A 19,557-nucleotide genomic window follows, 5' to 3' on the forward strand; every position below is an offset into this window, starting at 1 on the left:
AGGTAATAAATTTCTCCTTTAAATTGTACCGAGAATTCAACAAATACTCAACCCCTGCAAAAAAGAGCGGGAATCCGAATTTTCTTACAAGCATTTTTTTTCGTGACTTTGTTATTAAAATAATTTAATTATTTTTGTATTATTCCTTTGTTATTATTGTTCTTAACTATCATAAATTAATAAAACAAGATAAGCCAAAATGTCACAAAACGGAGTAAGTACAAATTAGTTTAATAAAATTGAAAGAATCAACATTTTAATTTTTTCCTTATAAATTACAGAACCCAAACGATGATGTTGCATCTCCAGCAACAAATTATGAGTCGGTAGCAACACCGAGATCAAATCGTGAACATTCTCCAGTTGGTGACTTTGAACCATTTGAAAATGAAGCTGAATTATTAGGAGATTTAACTGCCGACGAAGATGAATCGGAAGGAGAGGATTTGTTTGGCGGCGACATGGAAAGGTAAAATTGTAATGCACGCTACTAGTGTACTGTATTTATAACAATTATCATGTAATTTACAGAGATTATTTGCCAAATCCCCGTCTTGATCGCTATGATCCAGAAATGTTGGATGATGAGGAACCCTTAAGTGTTATGAGCGAATCTGAAAGAAGAGCTGCTGAAATTGAAATGAATAGACGAGACAGAGCAGCTGGAATTCATCGTGATGATCGAGATTTGATGTACGATAAAAGTGACGATGAAAGTGACATTCCGAGTCACAAAAGAAGAGCTGCAGAAAAAGCTATTGAAGGTGCAGAAGTTGATGAGGAAATGATTGAATCAATTGAGAATTTGGAAGATACAAAAGGACATACAATTAAAGAATGGGTTTCTATGTTGGGTCCTAGAACTGAAATTGCTAATCGATTCAAGAGTTTCTTGAGAACTTACATTGATGAAAAAGGCCAGCATATTTATCGTGATAGAATCAGAAAGATGTGTGAACAGAACAAATCAAGTTTTGTCGTAGTCTTTTCGGAACTTGCTCATCATCAGCACGTTTTGGCTTACTTTTTACCAGAAGCTCCTCAACAAATGTTGGAAATTTTCGATCAAGTCGCTAAGGAAATGGTTTTGTCAATTTTCCCAACATATGAGCGTGTCACCAACGAAATTCATGTAAGAATATCGGAACTTCCTCTCATTGAAGAATTGAGAACATTCAGAAAACTTCATTTAAATCAATTAGTCCGAACAATGGGAGTTGTTACAGCCACAACAGGCGTTCTACCTCAATTATCAGTCGTTAAATATGATTGTGTTAAATGTGGATATATCATCGGTCCATTTGTTCAAAATCAAAATTCAGAAGTAAAACCTGGATCGTGTCCTGAATGTCAATCAGCTGGACCATTTTCAATTAATATGGAACAGACACTTTATCGTAACTACCAAAAAATCACATTACAAGAATCTCCGTCAAAAATTCCTCCAGGACGTATTCCAAGAAGTAAGGATTGCATCTTATTAGCTGATTTATGTGATCAATGCAAACCTGGCGATGAAGTTGAAGTTACTGGCATTTATACAAACAATTATGATGGATCATTAAATACAGACAATGGATTTCCTGTATTTGCAACTGTAATTATTGCCAATCATATTTTAGTTAAGGATTCAAAGCAAGTTGTAAGCTCTCTAACTGATGACGATATTGCTACAATTCAACGTTTAAGTAAGGAACCAAGAATTGCCGATAGAATTGTCAACAGTATTGCACCATCCATTTATGGACATCAATTCATTAAACGTAGTTTAGCACTTTCATTATTTGGTGGAGAAGCTAAGAATCCAGGCGAGAAGCATAAACTGCGTGGAGACATTAATGTACTAGTTTGTGGTGATGCTGGTATGGCTAAATCTCAATTCTTAAAATATGCCGAGAAGATTGCACCACGTGCTGTATTTACAACCGGTCAAGGTGCTAGTGCTGTCGGTCTTACTGCTTATGTTCGTCGTAATCCAATCTCGAAAGAATGGACATTAGAAGCTGGAGCTTTAGTTTTAGCTGATCAAGGAATTTGCTTAATTGATGAGTTTGACAAAATGAATGATCAAGACAGAACATCAATTCACGAAGCTATGGAACAACAATCAATTAGTATCTCAAAAGCTGGTATTATTACATCTTTGCAAGCACGTTGTGCTGTTATTGCTGCTTCAAATCCAATTGGTGGACGTTATGATCCAAGTTTAACTTTCTCTGAAAATGTCAATTTATCGGAACCAATTTTGTCTCGTTTTGATATCTTGTGTGTTGTTAAGGATGAATTTGATCCAATGCAGGATCAACGTTTAGCTGAATTCGTCGTTAAATCGCACATTCGTCATCATCCATCAAATGAAGATCAAGAAAATGAGCCGATGCAAGATGTTAATGAAATGGAACTGCCACAAGATTTGTTGAGAAAGTATATTGTCTACTCAAAGGAAAATGTCAGACCTAAATTATCGGTAAGTCAGGAACTAAATATAAAATTAGAATTTCAGACATTAACTCCTTTTATTCACCTTATTTACAGAATATGGACCAAGATAAGATTGCAAAAATGTATTCGCAATTGCGTCAAGAATCTCTAGCAACTGGATCATTGCCAATTACTGTCCGTCATATTGAATCAGTGATTCGAATGTCTGAAGCCCATGCAAGAATGCATTTAAGAGACACAGTACAAGATGTTGATGTTAATTTAGCCATTCGTATGATGCTTGAAAGCTTCATTTCAGCCCAAAAATTCTCCGTCATGAAGAAGATGCAAAACACATTCCAAAGATATCTATCGTTCCAAAAAGACTACTCCGAATTGCTGTTCTTCATCCTCCGTCAACTTACATTGGATCAACTTGCGTACATTCGCTTCAAACAAGGTCCATCAGCTACTCATGTTGAAATTCTCGAAAAAGACTTGTTGGAACGTGCCAAACAAATTGACATTCATAATTTGAGTAAATTCTACGAAAGTGAAATCTTCAAAAATAATGGATTTTCGTTCGACAGCAAGCGAAAAGTCATTTTACAAATTGTACCAGAAGCCGCTACCTTTTAATTTAAAAGTACCAAACTAGAGATTAAGTTACAAGTACAAGTATTCATCTCAAACTCATGTTCTTACAATAGCTCATATCTCATTTATAAGGTTTTTTACATTCTTAATTATACAATAAAGTTAATTGCTAGTTCCAAAGCTATTAGTGTAGTCATTGTCATTGTTTGTAGGACAAACATAGGATTTGGGTCTATTATGCTTATTTTGGAACTGAAAACTGTTTTAGTTTTGGTCAAGTAGCTACTCAAGTCGAGTTTGAATAACATACCCTAAATAATGCGTATATTCAAGTTTAAGGACTAGAGGAACATCACTAGATGACATACCAAAACATGGACGACTGGATGGCATACCTAAAGATCCAAAGCTTAAGAAATCATCCCCATCGGACTCAGCTTCCAAAATAAATACCTTAAAAATGCCTTAAGTCAAGCTATTCCCAAAAACGACCAAATTGCCGCAATTTTCAAGAACACGAACCACCATGCGCATTCGATAGATGAAAAAGTGAGTCAATTGCTACGGCAAAAGGATGAAAACGTAAACGTTGTAAAAACTTATCTCGATAAAAATCTGTGGACGAGATTTTTTTTTCTCCTTACCTCTTTAAATTATGTACTTGCGTTTGGAGTATCCTTTATTGATATCATTTAAGCAATGATTTTATTCTTTCATGTTTTAAGGTAACATTTTTAGTGCTACATGCGGAGAGTTAATAATTAAGTTTGGACTTTTCAGGTCATCATATGAATGAGCCTTCATGCTTAGATACTTTATATTTAATAAGCTTTTTCGTGTACTTGGCATTCAATGAGTGTTAGAGTTTTAGGAGAGGTTTCGAGATTTAGTGGTGCTTAATTGTTTATTAGGGTCGATGCACAAGATCTGTTTTGAGCAACATAGTCAATCCGGTGAAGCACATCAGCCGTCAGGGTGTCTTCGCGACTTACCATTAATACGACGACATAGTGGAACTCTTGCAAACACGCTATGCTTTTCACCTGACTGATTAGGCACTGGAAGGAAGCTGTCGATAGAGACAGTATTGCATTTGATATTGGTAATCGGCAGATGGAAGCCAGCTTTATGCTTCACTTGAGGGAGGCCATGAATCACACTTGATCTGTACGGAAAGCGATGTAACTATGCAGGTGTAGGAACCACAGATATGTTGGGGAAGGCCGATCTTCGATTTTATACGTAATAAGTGAACAGCACCTAATATATTCAGGACAGTTCGACTACGATCCTTTAAACTAGCATTGTCCAAACTATTTTGACGGCACGATACACCTTTGTGGAAAGTCTAGACCAAAACCGCACACAGCACACGGTTTCATAGCTTACCGCATGCGACGCATACTTCGATTGATATCCATTAAACTCAGAAAACAGCTTTGTTTGAATAAAGCTCAAAAAAGTTTGTTCAACCTGTCGACAACAGAAGTTCATATAAATTCTCAACATTTTATGTATTTAAAGGTAAGTTTATGAAATCTTTAATGTATGTATGCCTTGAAATTTGATAATTATTTCCAATTATGTAGTAATTTTAATGAGCTGTTTTCACAGTTGGCTGTAAGGCACAAAAACTTGAAAGCTTCTAAATTTATCACATTTATAATTTATTTAAGAAATTTTTTTCTCAAAATAAACTTCAAAAACATATTTTTAAAAAGGGAGATGTAGCTTGATATGTACATGATGTAATTTCAACATTCCCACACAGTCAGCACTTCTTTAATTTTCTAATTGAATTATCAATTTATCAGCGACCTTTTAATTTAACAGAGTGCTGTAATATATTTTTTGAATTTATAATGAATATATTATCACGTGATGTGGCCTTTCCGATATGCTTTCTACGTTATTTTTGACATTTAAGGCATTTTACTTAAATGAATTTCAAAGAAGTGTAGACCGAACTTTACACATTACGTGTATTGAATTAAAAAGGAATTTGGGATGAAAAAATATTCTTTTCATTAAACGACGGTACGGTACATAAGCTGAATAAAAAACTTTCTCCTTCATTCGATGCATGGATGTCTATGTACATTATATACTCTATGTCTATGTAAAGGAGTAAATTTTGGCATTTGAAAAGAACACCAAAAACACCTACGGAAGAACTTTTTTTTTCCCTCCATTTCTTTCTGTTGATGCTTAAAGCATAGCAACAATGCTTGATAAAATTTTCATAAGGCAATCATATGCTGACATTGTCATTAAATGAATGTGTACTTTACCTTCCTCTTTCGAGTGGGCGAATGAACAAGACTTAAAAAGAAAATCTGAATGATTAAGGAATAACGAGAAAGATTGTACATGTTGGGAAAGGTTCAAAAAAAATTTCATATTTACGGTCTAAAAATAAGCGGTAACTTTTAAATCATATGGTTGAGGATGACAGAAGGTGGAATTTATATTTTTTTTTTTCGAGATAATGCGTTGAAAAGGTGAAGTGAGCTGAAGCGTCTCTATGAAAAAAAGGTGGTTTGGCTTCTTCGGATTAGACTTTTCAGTCTTGATTCATATTCAATTTTTATTGCTCCTTTGAGATATGATTGCTTTTAACTTCTTATGCCTTGTTGTTTTGCGTTAAGTGTAGCAGTTCTGTGCTTCGATTTGTTAGGCTTTTTGCTTTCTTTTGTTTAAAATTGAATTAATGCTAGGATTCAGAAGCTCTGTAGCGTATTTAAAGGTATTAAAGATGAACATCTCTTAAATTATTTTGAGCTTTGAATATAATTGTGATAATCAGGAGTGATTGATTTTGTCATTTTAGAGTATCCATGGGTGACCTGTGAAGCATGCAGATTTCTGCTCTAAAAGAACTAATTTTATAGCTGATCGAAGTACATATAGAGCAGAGGTCAAAGTCGATTCAGATTTTGAACTATTGACTGTTTGAGTCAATTCGATTCCCTGCAAAATCCGAGTCTACTTCGATCTCTGAAGTTCAATGCTCTGCAGCATGATCATTGACATGTTGAACGCATATCATGCTTTATACATTTGGTTCTCTTTATAATTAACACAATTTTATAATGTGGATTGTACTTAACTTTGATTTAAAACCTTACCGCATCTTGTTCCCACTAAGATCTCTCCCATGAAGATCATTTACAGTCAATTAAATGTGATACGGATGTCAAGTCAATTTCAGAGTCTCAATTGATGTCCAAAGAAGAGAAGCAGCAAATGAGCAAAATGATAGGCCTTAATAATGTGTCTAAATACTTGGTTTTTTTCATTTATTATACTTAATTGTTTATCATTTTCTTCTTCATCATCTTATATGCTGATTCATTCGTCAACATTAAATAACAACTTTATAATATAATTTTTTTTTATCATAATTATTATTATCCTCATATATGTATTATTATTATTTCTTTATCATTGTTTAATGTTATGTTAAACATGTACTTTCGTTTACATACATTATAATTGGAACGAAACAAAAATGTGTATAAAAATAAAGAAATATCGACTTGATGACTGTTTATTTTCACATCATCACGCGAACCAAAAAACAACAGGAACAAATACAAATTGAATGATTGCAAATTATTGGCATTCCGTCTTATAGGCTCATGCAAATAACATATTATTTCCTATACCTTACATTTCTTTTAGAAATTCAAGGAACAATGAATATAAAAACAACTTGAAATTGTAATGAAGCTATTGAGAGTCTAAGGGAATCACTATAAAACATTCCGCAATTATGAATTATTCAGCATAATTTACGCGCAAGTTTATTTCATCTACATTATAACACTCACTTTTTTAAGGAATTTTTCATTATTTTTTTAGATTTATTTTTATTTATATAGATTAACATATTCAAGGATGTCACTTGGAGTGGCAATTCTTGTTATTTTTTTTGTCTCTTAGATTTTAGTCAGAAAAATTATTCGCTTAACGTAATCAAAAATAATGAATGCTGGTTATTATCATTTTTTATGCTGCATTTTTGAGTGATTGGATGGATTAACTTTGGGTTGGTTTACTGCATAGTTTAACATAGCAGCCCAACCAGTACGGATTGTAATTGGAAAGTTTATAATTTAATGAATCAAATCTTCAGTTGAATGTTGGGGGGCTTGAGTTGAATCTAATATAATTGAGGCAAGAAATAGCCAGAAATTTAGAAGAGCTTTGAACTTTTGTCTCGGAAAATCCCAGAAAATTGAAGAATTTTGTCATGTAGAGGCTGAATTGACTCCAAAATGTCTTCTTAGTTTTTGAATTTTATCACATTTTAGACATGCTGAACACTAAATTTTTAATTCTAATACACGATCTTATCAGTTTGTTGGCATAGCATTGTATTAGTTTGTATGAATCACTTAATTGATGTCAATTTGAGCAGTTCAGCTGTTATTTACGGAAATACGCTAAATAATTTAATAATACGCCCCATATGAAGATTTATTCTAGACATTTTATAGCACTATTGTGAAATCAGTAACAATTTTATCTTTCCACTGTTGCCATCCATCACTCGAAAATGCGCTTCAGTCATCAGCCAAAACACAGCTGATTCTTGTCTATTAGATTTTCGATTAAATACGAGGATATGCAAAAATAAACTTAACATATAATTTCTTATTCACTTTTCGACAAAAATTCGTAGTACTTTTTTCATTAATTAAATCATGTAAAAAATATTTTAAATTTAATATATACTTGTTTTAAAGACAGAATAAAAATAATAATTAAGGAATTATTCACATTTCAATAATAAAGGAGAATCAATTAAAAATCCATTTTTCATCACTTAAAAGCATAATTTGCGGATAATATTACTTTTGATTATTTTAAAATTGAACCCAATTTGAGTTGCTGCTCTGTTGTTGTTGTTGTTGCTGTGGATTACTCGACGATGTTGCGGTAGCTTGCACAAAATCCCCGTAATCGTTATTTGAAGCCGTTGGACTTTTTTCGGTTTTTGGAGGTGGAGGCAATATACCTAAACATAAAATTATCATAAATTAATGCACACAATTGTACACAAAATAAATGCAAATTTAACTTACCCAATCCAGCACCTTTTTTGGCAGTTCTTGATGAAACCTCACTGCCGTCTTTTTTCTGTCCAAAAAAAAATTATACAATAATTAATTTTTCATGCAATTTGAATTAATTTAACTTACAGTAATTTTCATGTTAATTTTAATTGTTTCACCCTCTTTAAAGCTCAGATCGAGTTGTGGTTTCGGTTCAACTTTCTCCTTTTCAATTTGCTCTTGATTTTTAACATACTTAAAGTGGTCTTGTAGTGCAACATTAAAATCAAATGAATCTGAACGATCACCAAATCCAATTCCAATAAATGCTGATCGTCCATTATCATCTTGAATTCTTAACACAAAATATCGTGATGAGTCTGAAACAGGTTCAATTGCTACACCAGGATACGCCTCAACAGGACAATTTGCGAATAGCTGACCATTTGTTTTATCTTCCAATTTAATGTTTAGTGCATTACCCGCAGTTACCATTCGCATCCGACCATTCCATGTTGGTTCATTTAAGTTCCAGTCTGCAGCTCTGAAATTAATAAATTCGATTAGATATGCAGTAATATTAAGAAGTAAATTGGCAATAGAAAGGAATTTCAATAATCCAGTGACGACAACAAAACTAAAAATCAATATTAAACTCGTGAGAAAAATCTCAGTGGAACTGACATATTAGCGCGAATCTGCTACAAAACTGTTGTTGGATTGAGATAACAACAATTATTATGTGTATTTTATGGGAAGTTGATGATAAGGAACATGTTAATACACAAAGGATGACTGTAAAAATTTCTTTAGAGATCAAAAATCACAATTTCTTACCTATAGCCTCGATTTGTAGAACGTGGCGGTATTTTATAGACAAATACCTCTTGTTTTATGAGAACGACACTTTCGTAAGACATTATTTAGTTAATTATAATAGATTAAAGGAGCAAAATCAAAAAATAGTTGACAATCACTCTTGCTCTTATTTTCAACTCGATTTGAAATTATTTTGACCGTTGATGCATGAAAAAATATTGAGCCCGATTTACTTGGTACTAGCCGGCAGCAGTTTAAAATCCAATAAAGATTAAGCTGAATAAATATTACTTAATTATATTAAGTATTGAGTAAGAAAAACGCACTTAAATTGCGTAGTCAATGGTGTGAAGTTGGCGTTAGATTTTCGAAGTTTTCGAAATTTGAATTGAACTGTCAAAATATTTTCAAATGTTAGAAAACAATATCTCCACTGAACAGATTTCTTAAAATTTAAATAAAGAGTCAAAAAGCTTAATTAATTGCATTTAAGTTAATATTTTACACAATAATGGGAGATCAACGTAATCAGGTAATCAAAGGAAGTCCGTCTCAATATGTAAAACTTAATGTAGGAGGTAAGCAAGTGCAGAATAGTGAAAATTGAGCGAAAAGAATTAAGACTGGATCTGATTTTTTAGGATTTTTATATTATACTACAATTAGGACACTAACAAAAGCAGATTGTATGCTTAGGGCGATGTTCTCGGGTAAATTGGAAGTTCTAACAGATTCAGAAGGATGGGTAAGCGCTTATTTATAGAATTATAATTTCTTCAAGTGTTTTCCACTTTAAATTCCAAAATACAGTGAGTCAGATATACAATATTACTCATTATATTCATTTTTAGGTCCTCATAGATCGTTGTGGATTGCATTTTGGCACAATATTAAATTTCCTCCGGGACGGAAGCGTTTCATTGCCAGAAACATCAAAATCACTTGCTGAATTGCTCGCAGAAGCTAAATATTATTGTATAGAAGAGCTAGCGGAATCATGCGAACGAGCACTTGAGATAAAGAAGAAAGAAATTCAACCAATTTGTCGTGTTCCATTAATTACATCTTCATCAGAAGAAAATTATCTTATAACATCCAGTACAAAACCAGCTATTAAGCTACTGATTAATCGGCACAATAACAAGTACAGTTATACGACAACAAGTGATGATAATTTATTAAAGAATATTGAATTATTTGACAAGCTCAGTTTACGATTCAGTGGAAGAATCCTGTTTATAAAAGATGTCATAGGATCAAGTGAGATTTGCTGCTGGTCATTTTATGGTAATGGCAAAAGAGTAGCGGAAGTTTGTTGCACAAGTATTGTCTATTCAACTGATAAGAAACACACAAAAGTCGAATTTCCAGAGGCTAGAATTTACGAAGAAACACTTCATACACTTTTATATGAGAATCGTCAAAATCCAGACGCCGAATTGCTACAAGCAACATCAACAATGAGACCTGGTGCTATAAGCTACACATCGGACGAAGAGGATGCAAGTGGACTTGCTCGATTACGATCCAACAAGCAGAATAATATGGCTTCAAAAGTTGAATAACAACCAGCTCCAAAATCTCTCGGCATTCGTGTATTTAGGCTGAAATGAGATATGTGCATTTTGCGTATACAGTAATGGCATTCATGGGCGAGTCGCATGGATATGAGGAATGACTAATATAATCTAGAATAATGGTGACACCAACCAAATGAAAAAAAAAATCTAATTCACCTCCAAAAATGATGAATTTAATTGCTCCAAAATCTTACAGACACAGAACTAGTAATAATCTAAGTTTTCTAACTGTTTTTAATTATATTACTGATGATAATAATACAATAACTATGCTAGTTGTCATATATGAATGATTGTTAATTCAACTATAATAATATATATTTAATAGACTTTAAATGTATCTCTGTAATTTTAAATGATTGCTGACGAATGAGGTAATTAACTAATCTATCAACTGTTTCAGAAACTATATTCAAGATGTATTGTGAGGTTGATGATGACAAATATATATGAAATTTATTGAAATAGACATACTTTATTGTTTTATTGAACGTGTATGGTGTCTTCCTGATGTAAATAAACTCATTAAAATGACTCATTTAATTACTATTTCCAGTTTACTGCGTTAATACCTTCAGCATGCATCATAATTTGAAATTTCGTTATCTCAACGGTTGCTAAAAATTCAAATGTCTATTTAGAACACTTCAACTTTTTCAAATTAAACATTTGAATGGTTTTTAGTCACCCTGTTTTGTTTATTTCAATTTTTATTTCGCAAAAAATATTAATTTGCAATTTATCGAAGGAAGTCAACAGATCTAATCATCAAGATCAAGAGTTCTCAACATATATAATCTAAATATCACAAAATTCCTAAAGATCAACATAATTACAGCCGGCACAAGTGTAAATAACAACATCCAGTATAAAAATTAATGTTTAATTTATTAAGACAGAGAATACCGGCAATGTTCTATGCTGTAGCAAAAGGTAATACTCCAGGAATTTTCAAATCATGGCCAGAATGTCAACAACAAGTGAAAGGGTTCAGTGGAGCTGTATTTAAGAAATTTAAAACTTTAAATGAAGCTGAAGATTTTATAAAACAAAATCAAGGACATAGAGCAGTGAAGGCTGATTATGGAACCAGCTCAAAACACAAGCTAAGTGATGCAGAAAGAAAGGAACAAGAAGAAATAGAGAAAGTATTATTAGAAGCACTGGAAGAAGAAGATATGCTGATTAAAAGTTCCGAGCCTCCAACAAAGAAGTTTAAGTCAATGGACGGAATAGAAAAGTCTGTAGATACAGTGGCCATGAGTGAAACAAGGAAAAAGTTTGGAGATCATTACTTCCATGTAGATTCAAATGGATTCGTCCAGGTCTTTACGGACGGTTCATGTGAAAATAATGGCAAGAAGCATGCAATTGCTGGATTAGGAGTCTATTTCGGTGATAATCATCCACTGAATGCATCAGAACCAGTTACTGGAAGAGCTACAAATAATGTAGGAGAAATACAAGCATCGATCAAAGCTATTAAGGCAGCACACAACTGTAAAATTCCACGACTTAATATATTCACAGATTCTCAGTTCCTTATTAATTCAGTCTGTAAATGGATGAGCTCGTGGAAGAAGAATGACTGGAAATTAAAGACAGGAAAGCCAGTAGCAAATAAAATTGATTTTGTGACATTAGATAGACTTATGGATTCAGGGAGTACAATCATCAAATGGACGTATGTGCCTGCTCATAGTGGATATCATGGAAATGAAGCAGCTGATAAATTAGCGAAGGAAGGAGCCAGAAAACAAGCATTTTAATTTACTTATTTATTTTGTTACGTTGACGATAGAAATATAAGTTGAATTTAATCAGACAAATATTTCGAGTGCTTAATCAATATACTTAGCACTTCCAGATGTTGAAGATTCAGTCACATTGCTGATATTGCTCAGTTGTTTTATTTCAGTTATTTAACGGTCTTTTAAAATTCAAATTTGTTTTGGAAACCTCAAAAATTATTTTCATAAAACATTTGTACTGTTTTTAATTCACCCTGTATTGTTTTTATTCCTTTATTTACGCAAAAAATATTAATTTAATTTCCTAAGTAAATCGTGTAAAATCAACAAAGCGAATCATCATAAACAATAATAATCAGCATAATCTAACAGATTCTTATGAAGTTATAAGAAATCAACATCAAAATAGGTAATAATCAATGAATTTAAATAATTTCTTATCATCATAACTTTCCAACATGTTTTCGTAGATAATCTCATCTAATGTGAGAACATCAATATCCGTCTCGTCGTTATCAACACAGTTGAAGACAAAATTATCAAAAATGACGGAGCGTGTACGTAATTCAGATCTATTGCGGCCAACAATGTTCGACTTTGGCCTTGCGACGACAATGTTCAATGTCTTTATGAATATTGTTGATCCGTTCAAGATAGGAAGAAAAGTGTTCTTCAATCCTCTAATTAAACTACTTACTGACGCATTCGAAGAGTATAAAGCAAAAACACAAGTGAAATTTGAGATGACACAAAATACAGTTCTGAAGATATTGGCAGCTGTGGCAATCTTCATTCTTTGTGTATTTGGAGCTATACTTCTTTACGTACTATTCTACTTACTCTACATGCCAACAGTGATACAAGTAAAACCGGCATTTATGCAGTACAATAAAATTTGTGATTCCGATTCAGCGACGTGTGATGCTGGAAGCTCATTATCCTCATATCATTCATTTCCACAAGCTCATTTACAATTGACAAAGAAGCAACTCATGATGGTCGGTCAACCGTACGTACTAACATTAAAATTAGAACTTCCAGAAACACCAAGAAATCAAGAACTTGGAATGTTCATGTTGTGTATGGACATGAAGGATAAAGATCATATCCTCAAATCTCATGCATGCCGATCAACAATGCTTCGTTATCGATCTCCGTGGCTACACAAACTAAAGACTTTACTTTTAATTCCATTTTATTTAATCGGCTGGGATGAAGAGAAGCAGACATTGGACATTGAGATGTTTACGAATTATGTGGATACAACAAATCAAGTCACAGACATTTATGTCGAGATCCAATCGAGAGTTGTTGAATTTTATTCAGTCAGTCTCGAAATATGCGCACACTTTAGTGGATTAAGATACCTAATTCATCACTTTCCGATCATTTCTGCTGCTGTGGGAATAACGATCAACTTAATAGTCTTGGTATGCATCTCACTTATCATTTGGTATCATTATGTATATGAGATGGAATGGGCAGAAGACACAAAATATGAATACACAGGAAAACATGACTTACATTCTAAAATTTTTGATAATGACAACGACTATGATGGTCCAATGAGTAGCAAGAGAAAGGTTTCGTCATCAATATCAACGACTGATGAGAATGTCAGCATTTTGGATAATTCAGACGATAAGTTTGAACTGGAAGATGACTTGTTGCTGTTTGACGGAAGTGATAGAAAGACTGAAGAGTAGAAAGAGCCAAAGGAACTCAATTTTTATACGCGAATTTCTAATTTATAATAAAATTTTGTGAGATTTTTTTGGGGTGATAACTTATTAATGGTTTAAGGGATGAAACTTTGATGACTGAGGATATAGTGAATTTTGGGGAAGAACTGTATCCTTCCTTGTTTTGGGGGAATTGGCATTGAAAATAATTACAAAAAATTGTTTTTTTAAGTGTGAATTTTGTTAATTTTGGCGAGGGAAGTGATAATGGACGTTTGAAATTAGTGGGTTTGAGTTGAATACGATCTTTAAATTCATAAAAATTTCAACAAGCTGCTTTAAGTCTATAATTAATTGTACTGATTCCGGACAATATTTTAAACTATTTATGACATACATTTAAACCTGATTAAGTGCAACTTTAGGTTTAGTTCTCACAGCTTTACTTCATAAAAATAATGCACAAAATAGTATAAAATACCTAAGATTCAACTTAGCATTTACAAAAGACATAACAGATCCAAAACCCAGACAACCCAATTCCATTGAAAATTTACCTTCATCCAACTTTTTAAGAACCAGAATATTCAACTTCCAATGTTTAATGTAGATTTGATAGAATCAAACATTCCACTTAGATTATGTACCTTTTGAATACTTGGTGTCCTTAATTAATGAATATCCAAAAGAATTCCTGTTAACAAATTACTTTAAGTAAATATGATGATAATTATCTATGTAGTTGTCACTTGGACGAGGCTTTACTTAAAAGTAGAGAAAATAATAAAAAAAAGGTTACAAAAACTTCCTTCAATTTTAAGTTTGAATGTTCTTAATTAATATATAAGGTTGTACTTACAGGCTTAAGATACGGAGCGGCACAACATGGTTGATTCATCGTCGGCTTGACAGCAAACAAAAGACCAATGTCCGCCAAGCAGACCTTCGGCCCAGAACAACGGTAACTGTTTCAGCACTGGCCGTTACCGGCATGCCAATGCTTCAAGAGATGCTCTAAAGGCACTAATACGGCTGTTTCTTGACCAATATTTAACGCCAAGAAGTGAGATTTGTTGCAGCATGCCGATCGAGTACTTATGACGTCTTCAATAAGTCCTTAACGATATTATGACAACGACCACAACAAGTACAAACCATTGGTTAGTTTCAAAACCTCTTCAACCCAGGTATTGATACTCATACTCAATACTTTGCAATTCTACCTTAGAAACTGACTTTTATTACCAAAATTCAAGTATAACAGTCAGCCTTTGTTAGGAACTACAAAAACAATATTCATTCCAAACTTATTTCCCTTCCATCTACTACCCATCCATCATCCAAACACACGAACTGTTCGTAATTTCTAAATTTTTTACACTGATGGCATAATGTTGTACTGTTGCTCTCTTGTTTGTCATAGTAAAGTTATGATTTGTCACGTTTTGACTCGTGATAATGAATAAAAATTCATTTTTTTTTTGCTTTCTTCTTTCTGCTCCTTTTGACTTTGTTTTTATGTTTTGTGACTTTTTGCAGTTCCTGGTGTGCATGAAAAATTACAGACGACAGATTCACACAAGTAGAAGAAATTGAAAGTCATACCTTAGTATAAATTATCTTAGCTAACTTTTAATGGATTGCTGTAAGTTGATTTTGTCCATGAAGCAGATTTGATGAATTTGGAGCTGAAAATTAAAACCCGAGCAGCATAAGTTGTATTGTAGGGCACCGCAACGTCGTTGTATTAACGGTGAGACGCAAAGTTGCTCTGATGGCATATTGACGGCTGATATGGAGCTGAGTGACATAACAAGCACTTGTGACAGACAGAAACTGAACAAATTCTTGATAATCTATTAAATATCAATAAATTCTGTAATGTGCGAACAGTTGATGCGGACGTTGATTCGAAGAAATTTGAATCATATTTCGAATGTTTTTTCGGAAAAAATCCGCCATCTTGAAAAACATTAAAACTTTTAAAATTTTTAGTTTTTCATGATTTTTAGCTTGGTTGCTTCATTTAAATCAAGATAAACTATTTAATTATGTTCATTGAAGCTTTTTTAATCATTTAATCGAAGTTTAAAGCTAAACTAATCAGCTTTAAGTTCCAAATTTTGGTTTTGTTTTCATTGTTTGTTTACAAACATTCTAAGAAAACAATGAAAAACATAAATGTTTTTAATTAACTTTTCTTCATTCTTTGAGACTTTTTCTTTAATTTTTTACAATTATTTAGTTTAGTTTAAGCATAATCTTGCTTTAAAATCAATAATTAAACGCTAATTTAGAGTTTTTTTTCGTTTAGATTATTAACGTTCATTTGAAATTTAAATTTGTTTCCGAAAATAAGAACCATTCGAAATTGAAATTCCGAAAATAAGAACTCGTTCGCACATTACAGAATAAATTGTACGGTTTTTGTCTGTCCCAGGTGCCTGTTTTGCAACTCTGATTTGAAACCTTTTTTTACGTCGAAATGCAGATGGCCGCATTGTCCCGCTCGGTACAACTATAATCAAATTTCCCCAATTATTTTCGTCCATCAGCCTTCCTATAACACTCATTACCTCATTTCTAATCCTCCTACATACCATCTAATTGCCATTAAGTCATTCATTAATAATTGACGAAAAAAAATTATTTTATCCACACGTGCTTAGCATAAAATCCTTTCCATAGACAATTAACGGATGACTCTTCAAATGTTACTATGGTTCCACCCTCCCTTACGTGAGCATTTTTCAACAGACATTTTCATGTTTACACAATAAATTAACCCATTTAGACTTGCAGCCAGTGAATTTCTTACGTACGACATCGTTTATTTATTTAAATGATTAACTTTAACGGCTCAATTGCTGTTTTACTTTCTTTCGTCACGTGTTGGTATGTAAGGGTTTTTTTAGGTAGCTACCGGGAAGTGTTTGCGTAGTTTTTGAGCGCGTGGGCATGCTGGCACGTTTTTCAAATAAAAATATTGGCTTGTTGGTTGATTAGCTGGTTATGCTTATTGACTAACTTGAGAATTCATTATCTGAAGACATTTTGGGTTTTAAGGTTATGTTGACTAAGTCAATATTAGTTGGAGTTGATCCTGGCTATGTGTAATTGTCAGCCATCTTTACGAAATATTCAGCTTGTCGTAGAATTAAAATCCCAATTAGTTTCTAAATAACAATGCACACTCCTTCCAGAAGATTACAATCTTAGATACAAACAGTGCCACTGACCTGTCTATTAAATATCCCATCATTATTCTGTTTTAACGATAGTCTTCTATTTATAGATCCACTAAACAAACATTGAGTGCAATGACAATGTCAGTAAATAGAAAATCGTTGTTGATGGTAAATCGCTGTGAATTGTGAAGCGACAAGGAAGAGATTTTTTTTTCCATTTTCTATTTCAAACTCGACATTTCACTTCTAAAACAATCGATTTGATATGTAATCTTCTTTTAAAATAGGTAAGTACTATTTCATGCCTCTTTTTTTCAACAGCAGGTTACTTCTGCATGTATTTCCAATCAATTTTTCTCCCTATATCGAGTGGTAGATATTTTTTTTTTTATCAGAAAGTATTTTATGATTGTAGACTATAAACATTAATGGAAGAGTCTTATTCGCTTGGAGATTAGTGCTGCACGACTCTTGTTTTGAGAGTTTTATAACGCGATGCTTGAGATTTTACTTCAATATTTGATTTAAATGATGTAGTTGAGTTTTTTTCTGATTATTTTCTATTCTGGGAGATTATTCGATGTTTGATGATTGATGCTGGTTGGTTCTTAAATTATTGTGATTGCTTAAATGCTTTAATTTGTGGAAAATTTTCTTGAATTTTAGATTTGTTTACAATTTTCAAAACCTTACAACAGTTTTTGAAGAAAAAATTGTAAGGTTTTGAAATTTTTTGTCAAATTTAAAATCTAATTTTGCAATAAAATCAGAATTTTCACACTAATAGTCAGGTTAATCTCTTCCTTAACATACATTGAGATTAACAATAGAACCATCCCTCCATCGCATACCATCTCGATTATATTTTTCAAACTCATTAGTGTAATTGTGATTGATTCCATTAAAAAAGATGAGAAATCATGAACTCATCATCATAATAATAATCAGTTAAAAGAGATAAGGTGATTCTTTTACATATTTATGTTCATCATCATTAGGTAAATTCAAAGTATAAGTATAAAAGAGAAAGGATTTAAAGAGCATGAAAAACTCAATAAAGAATTTTCCTGCTCTATTTGATTTGCGTTATAAATGATGAAAGGGATTCACTCATTTTGCTTTGTCAGGTATTTTTACCATGAACAACTTTTTTTATGCCTTTTTGCTGTTTTTTTTGCCTCAAAGTAAAAAATTTTCCTAATTAAATTTTCTCTTTTTGATGTTCTCTTCATTGTCAAAAATTTTGATTTTTGTCATGGCAATTTTCATATTTTTTTCAGTTCTTCAATGCAGCAAAATCAAGGCAAAATTTACAACATCTGTTTGTTTAATTTTCATACCAGTCGACCACTTTTATTCTGTACGATGATCATCGTTATCAAATTGAAGATTTGTTTCACCCCTCAAATGATGAAAATATGTGCTTCATTTGAGAGCATAAAAATAGGGCGATATGCTTTAAGATCTTTATCTATCAAAATGTTTTCGATTTAAAATTCAATTGTTACCAATTAGTTTTAAAATGTTGTTGATATTGGCGAGGTTAATTTTGAATTTAAGATAATGTGAAGATTTGAAGAGTTTTGAGCAGTTTTTTACAGAAAATTTGCAAAGTCTAACAAGATTGCAAAGAATAACAGATTATCAACATAATAAATTGATTAAAGTGAACTTTGAAATTCATAAGATTTCGCAAAAATTTCATTTTTTTTTCCTTCACTTCAAGTTTTTGTTTTGAATTTTTGATCTCAATATCCAGACAAACTTTCTATCTAATAATTAAATTAATCAAAAAACATGGCTAAAACTGATTGTATTCATTATAAACTTTGATTTCAACGTTTGAAAATCCTAATTTGATTTTGAAAATTTGTAAAATTTCTAACCAAAAATGACATTTTCAAAACAAAATTATTAAATTCATATTTGTTGCTAAAAAATGATTCTAATATTCGAAATTCAAAGTTTATTCAAAATTTCCTTCCCAAATTCAACTTTTTTCAATAATTCTAATCAATTCTCCAGTTAAGTCAAAGCTGACTCTGATTACAACTAAAGTAAAATTCCAAAAAAAAAATATTTTCTTCTTCAAAACAATTTTCATCAACATTATTAAATTCAGCTCATCTCTAAAGACTTCCTCATTACCTTCTTTTTCATTTTCGTTACATAAGCATAGTTTATAAGAATCTCAACCAAATGCCCATCATAAAAACCTCCACCATATTAAGGTAAAAAATCATTAAATTATTTTTTTCTTCGTTTTTTTCCAAAAAATCAATTTTAAAATCTTCAAAGATGAAGCCCCGACAAGTCATTTGACTTCGTCTAATATTTCTTGAAGCGTCCATTGGTGGGAATAAAGTAGCATCAAAGCGCGATCTTAATGTGTAATTATCGAATTATATTTTGAGTTCATTTATGTCCGATGTAACCAAAAAAAAAAATCATCAACTCAA

General features: G+C 32.2%; 5 protein-coding genes across 5 annotated transcripts; 4 read left to right on the forward strand and 1 right to left on the reverse strand.

The window, feature by feature from the left end:
- Window positions 1-93: 93 nt before the first annotated feature.
- Mcm2 (DNA replication licensing factor Mcm2) lies at window positions 94-3,197 on the forward strand. The gene is made up of 4 exons (XM_070650178.1): window positions 94-214; window positions 282-469; window positions 532-2,467; window positions 2,536-3,197. The coding sequence occupies exons 1-4, from the start codon at window positions 200-202 to the stop codon at window positions 3,058-3,060; spliced, it is 2,664 nt and encodes an 887-aa protein (XP_070506279.1). The 5' UTR covers window positions 94-199; the 3' UTR covers window positions 3,061-3,197.
- A 3,594-nt stretch (window positions 3,198-6,791) lies between these two features.
- LOC139098025 (NECAP-like protein CG9132) lies at window positions 6,792-9,236 on the reverse strand. The gene is made up of 4 exons (XM_070650133.1): window positions 8,916-9,236; window positions 8,226-8,622; window positions 8,109-8,163; window positions 6,792-8,041 (listed from the first exon to the last, which is right to left on the reverse strand). Exons 1-4 carry the CDS (start codon window positions 8,996-8,998, stop codon window positions 7,890-7,892), a joined length of 687 nt encoding a protein of 228 aa, XP_070506234.1. The 5' UTR covers window positions 8,999-9,236; the 3' UTR covers window positions 6,792-7,889.
- A 68-nt stretch (window positions 9,237-9,304) lies between these two features.
- Window positions 9,305-10,948, forward strand: LOC139098024 (BTB/POZ domain-containing adapter for CUL3-mediated RhoA degradation protein 3). The gene is made up of 3 exons (XM_070650132.1): window positions 9,305-9,475; window positions 9,539-9,642; window positions 9,749-10,948. Exons 1-3 carry the CDS (start codon window positions 9,409-9,411, stop codon window positions 10,460-10,462), a joined length of 885 nt encoding a protein of 294 aa, XP_070506233.1. The 5' UTR covers window positions 9,305-9,408; the 3' UTR covers window positions 10,463-10,948.
- Window positions 10,949-11,179: 231 nt separating this feature from the next.
- Window positions 11,180-12,306, forward strand: LOC139098255 (ribonuclease H1-like). Its single transcript, XM_070650389.1, has one exon. The coding sequence runs from the start codon at window positions 11,356-11,358 to the stop codon at window positions 12,244-12,246; it is 891 nt and encodes a 296-aa protein (XP_070506490.1). The 5' UTR covers window positions 11,180-11,355; the 3' UTR covers window positions 12,247-12,306.
- A 188-nt stretch (window positions 12,307-12,494) lies between these two features.
- On the forward strand, window positions 12,495-14,730 carry Seipin (lipid droplet biogenesis associated protein seipin). The gene is made up of 2 exons (XM_070650387.1): window positions 12,495-12,637; window positions 12,699-14,730. Exon 2 carries the CDS (start codon window positions 12,774-12,776, stop codon window positions 13,932-13,934), a length of 1,161 nt encoding a protein of 386 aa, XP_070506488.1. The 5' UTR covers window positions 12,495-12,637; window positions 12,699-12,773; the 3' UTR covers window positions 13,935-14,730.
- Window positions 14,731-19,557: the final 4,827 nt, after the last annotated feature.

This window comes from Chironomus tepperi, unplaced genomic scaffold (genome assembly GCF_022539635.2).
Source record: "Chironomus tepperi strain 1889 unplaced genomic scaffold, CSIRO-AGI_Ctep_v1 contig_445, whole genome shotgun sequence".
NCBI lineage: Eukaryota > Metazoa > Arthropoda > Insecta > Diptera > Chironomidae > Chironomus > Chironomus tepperi.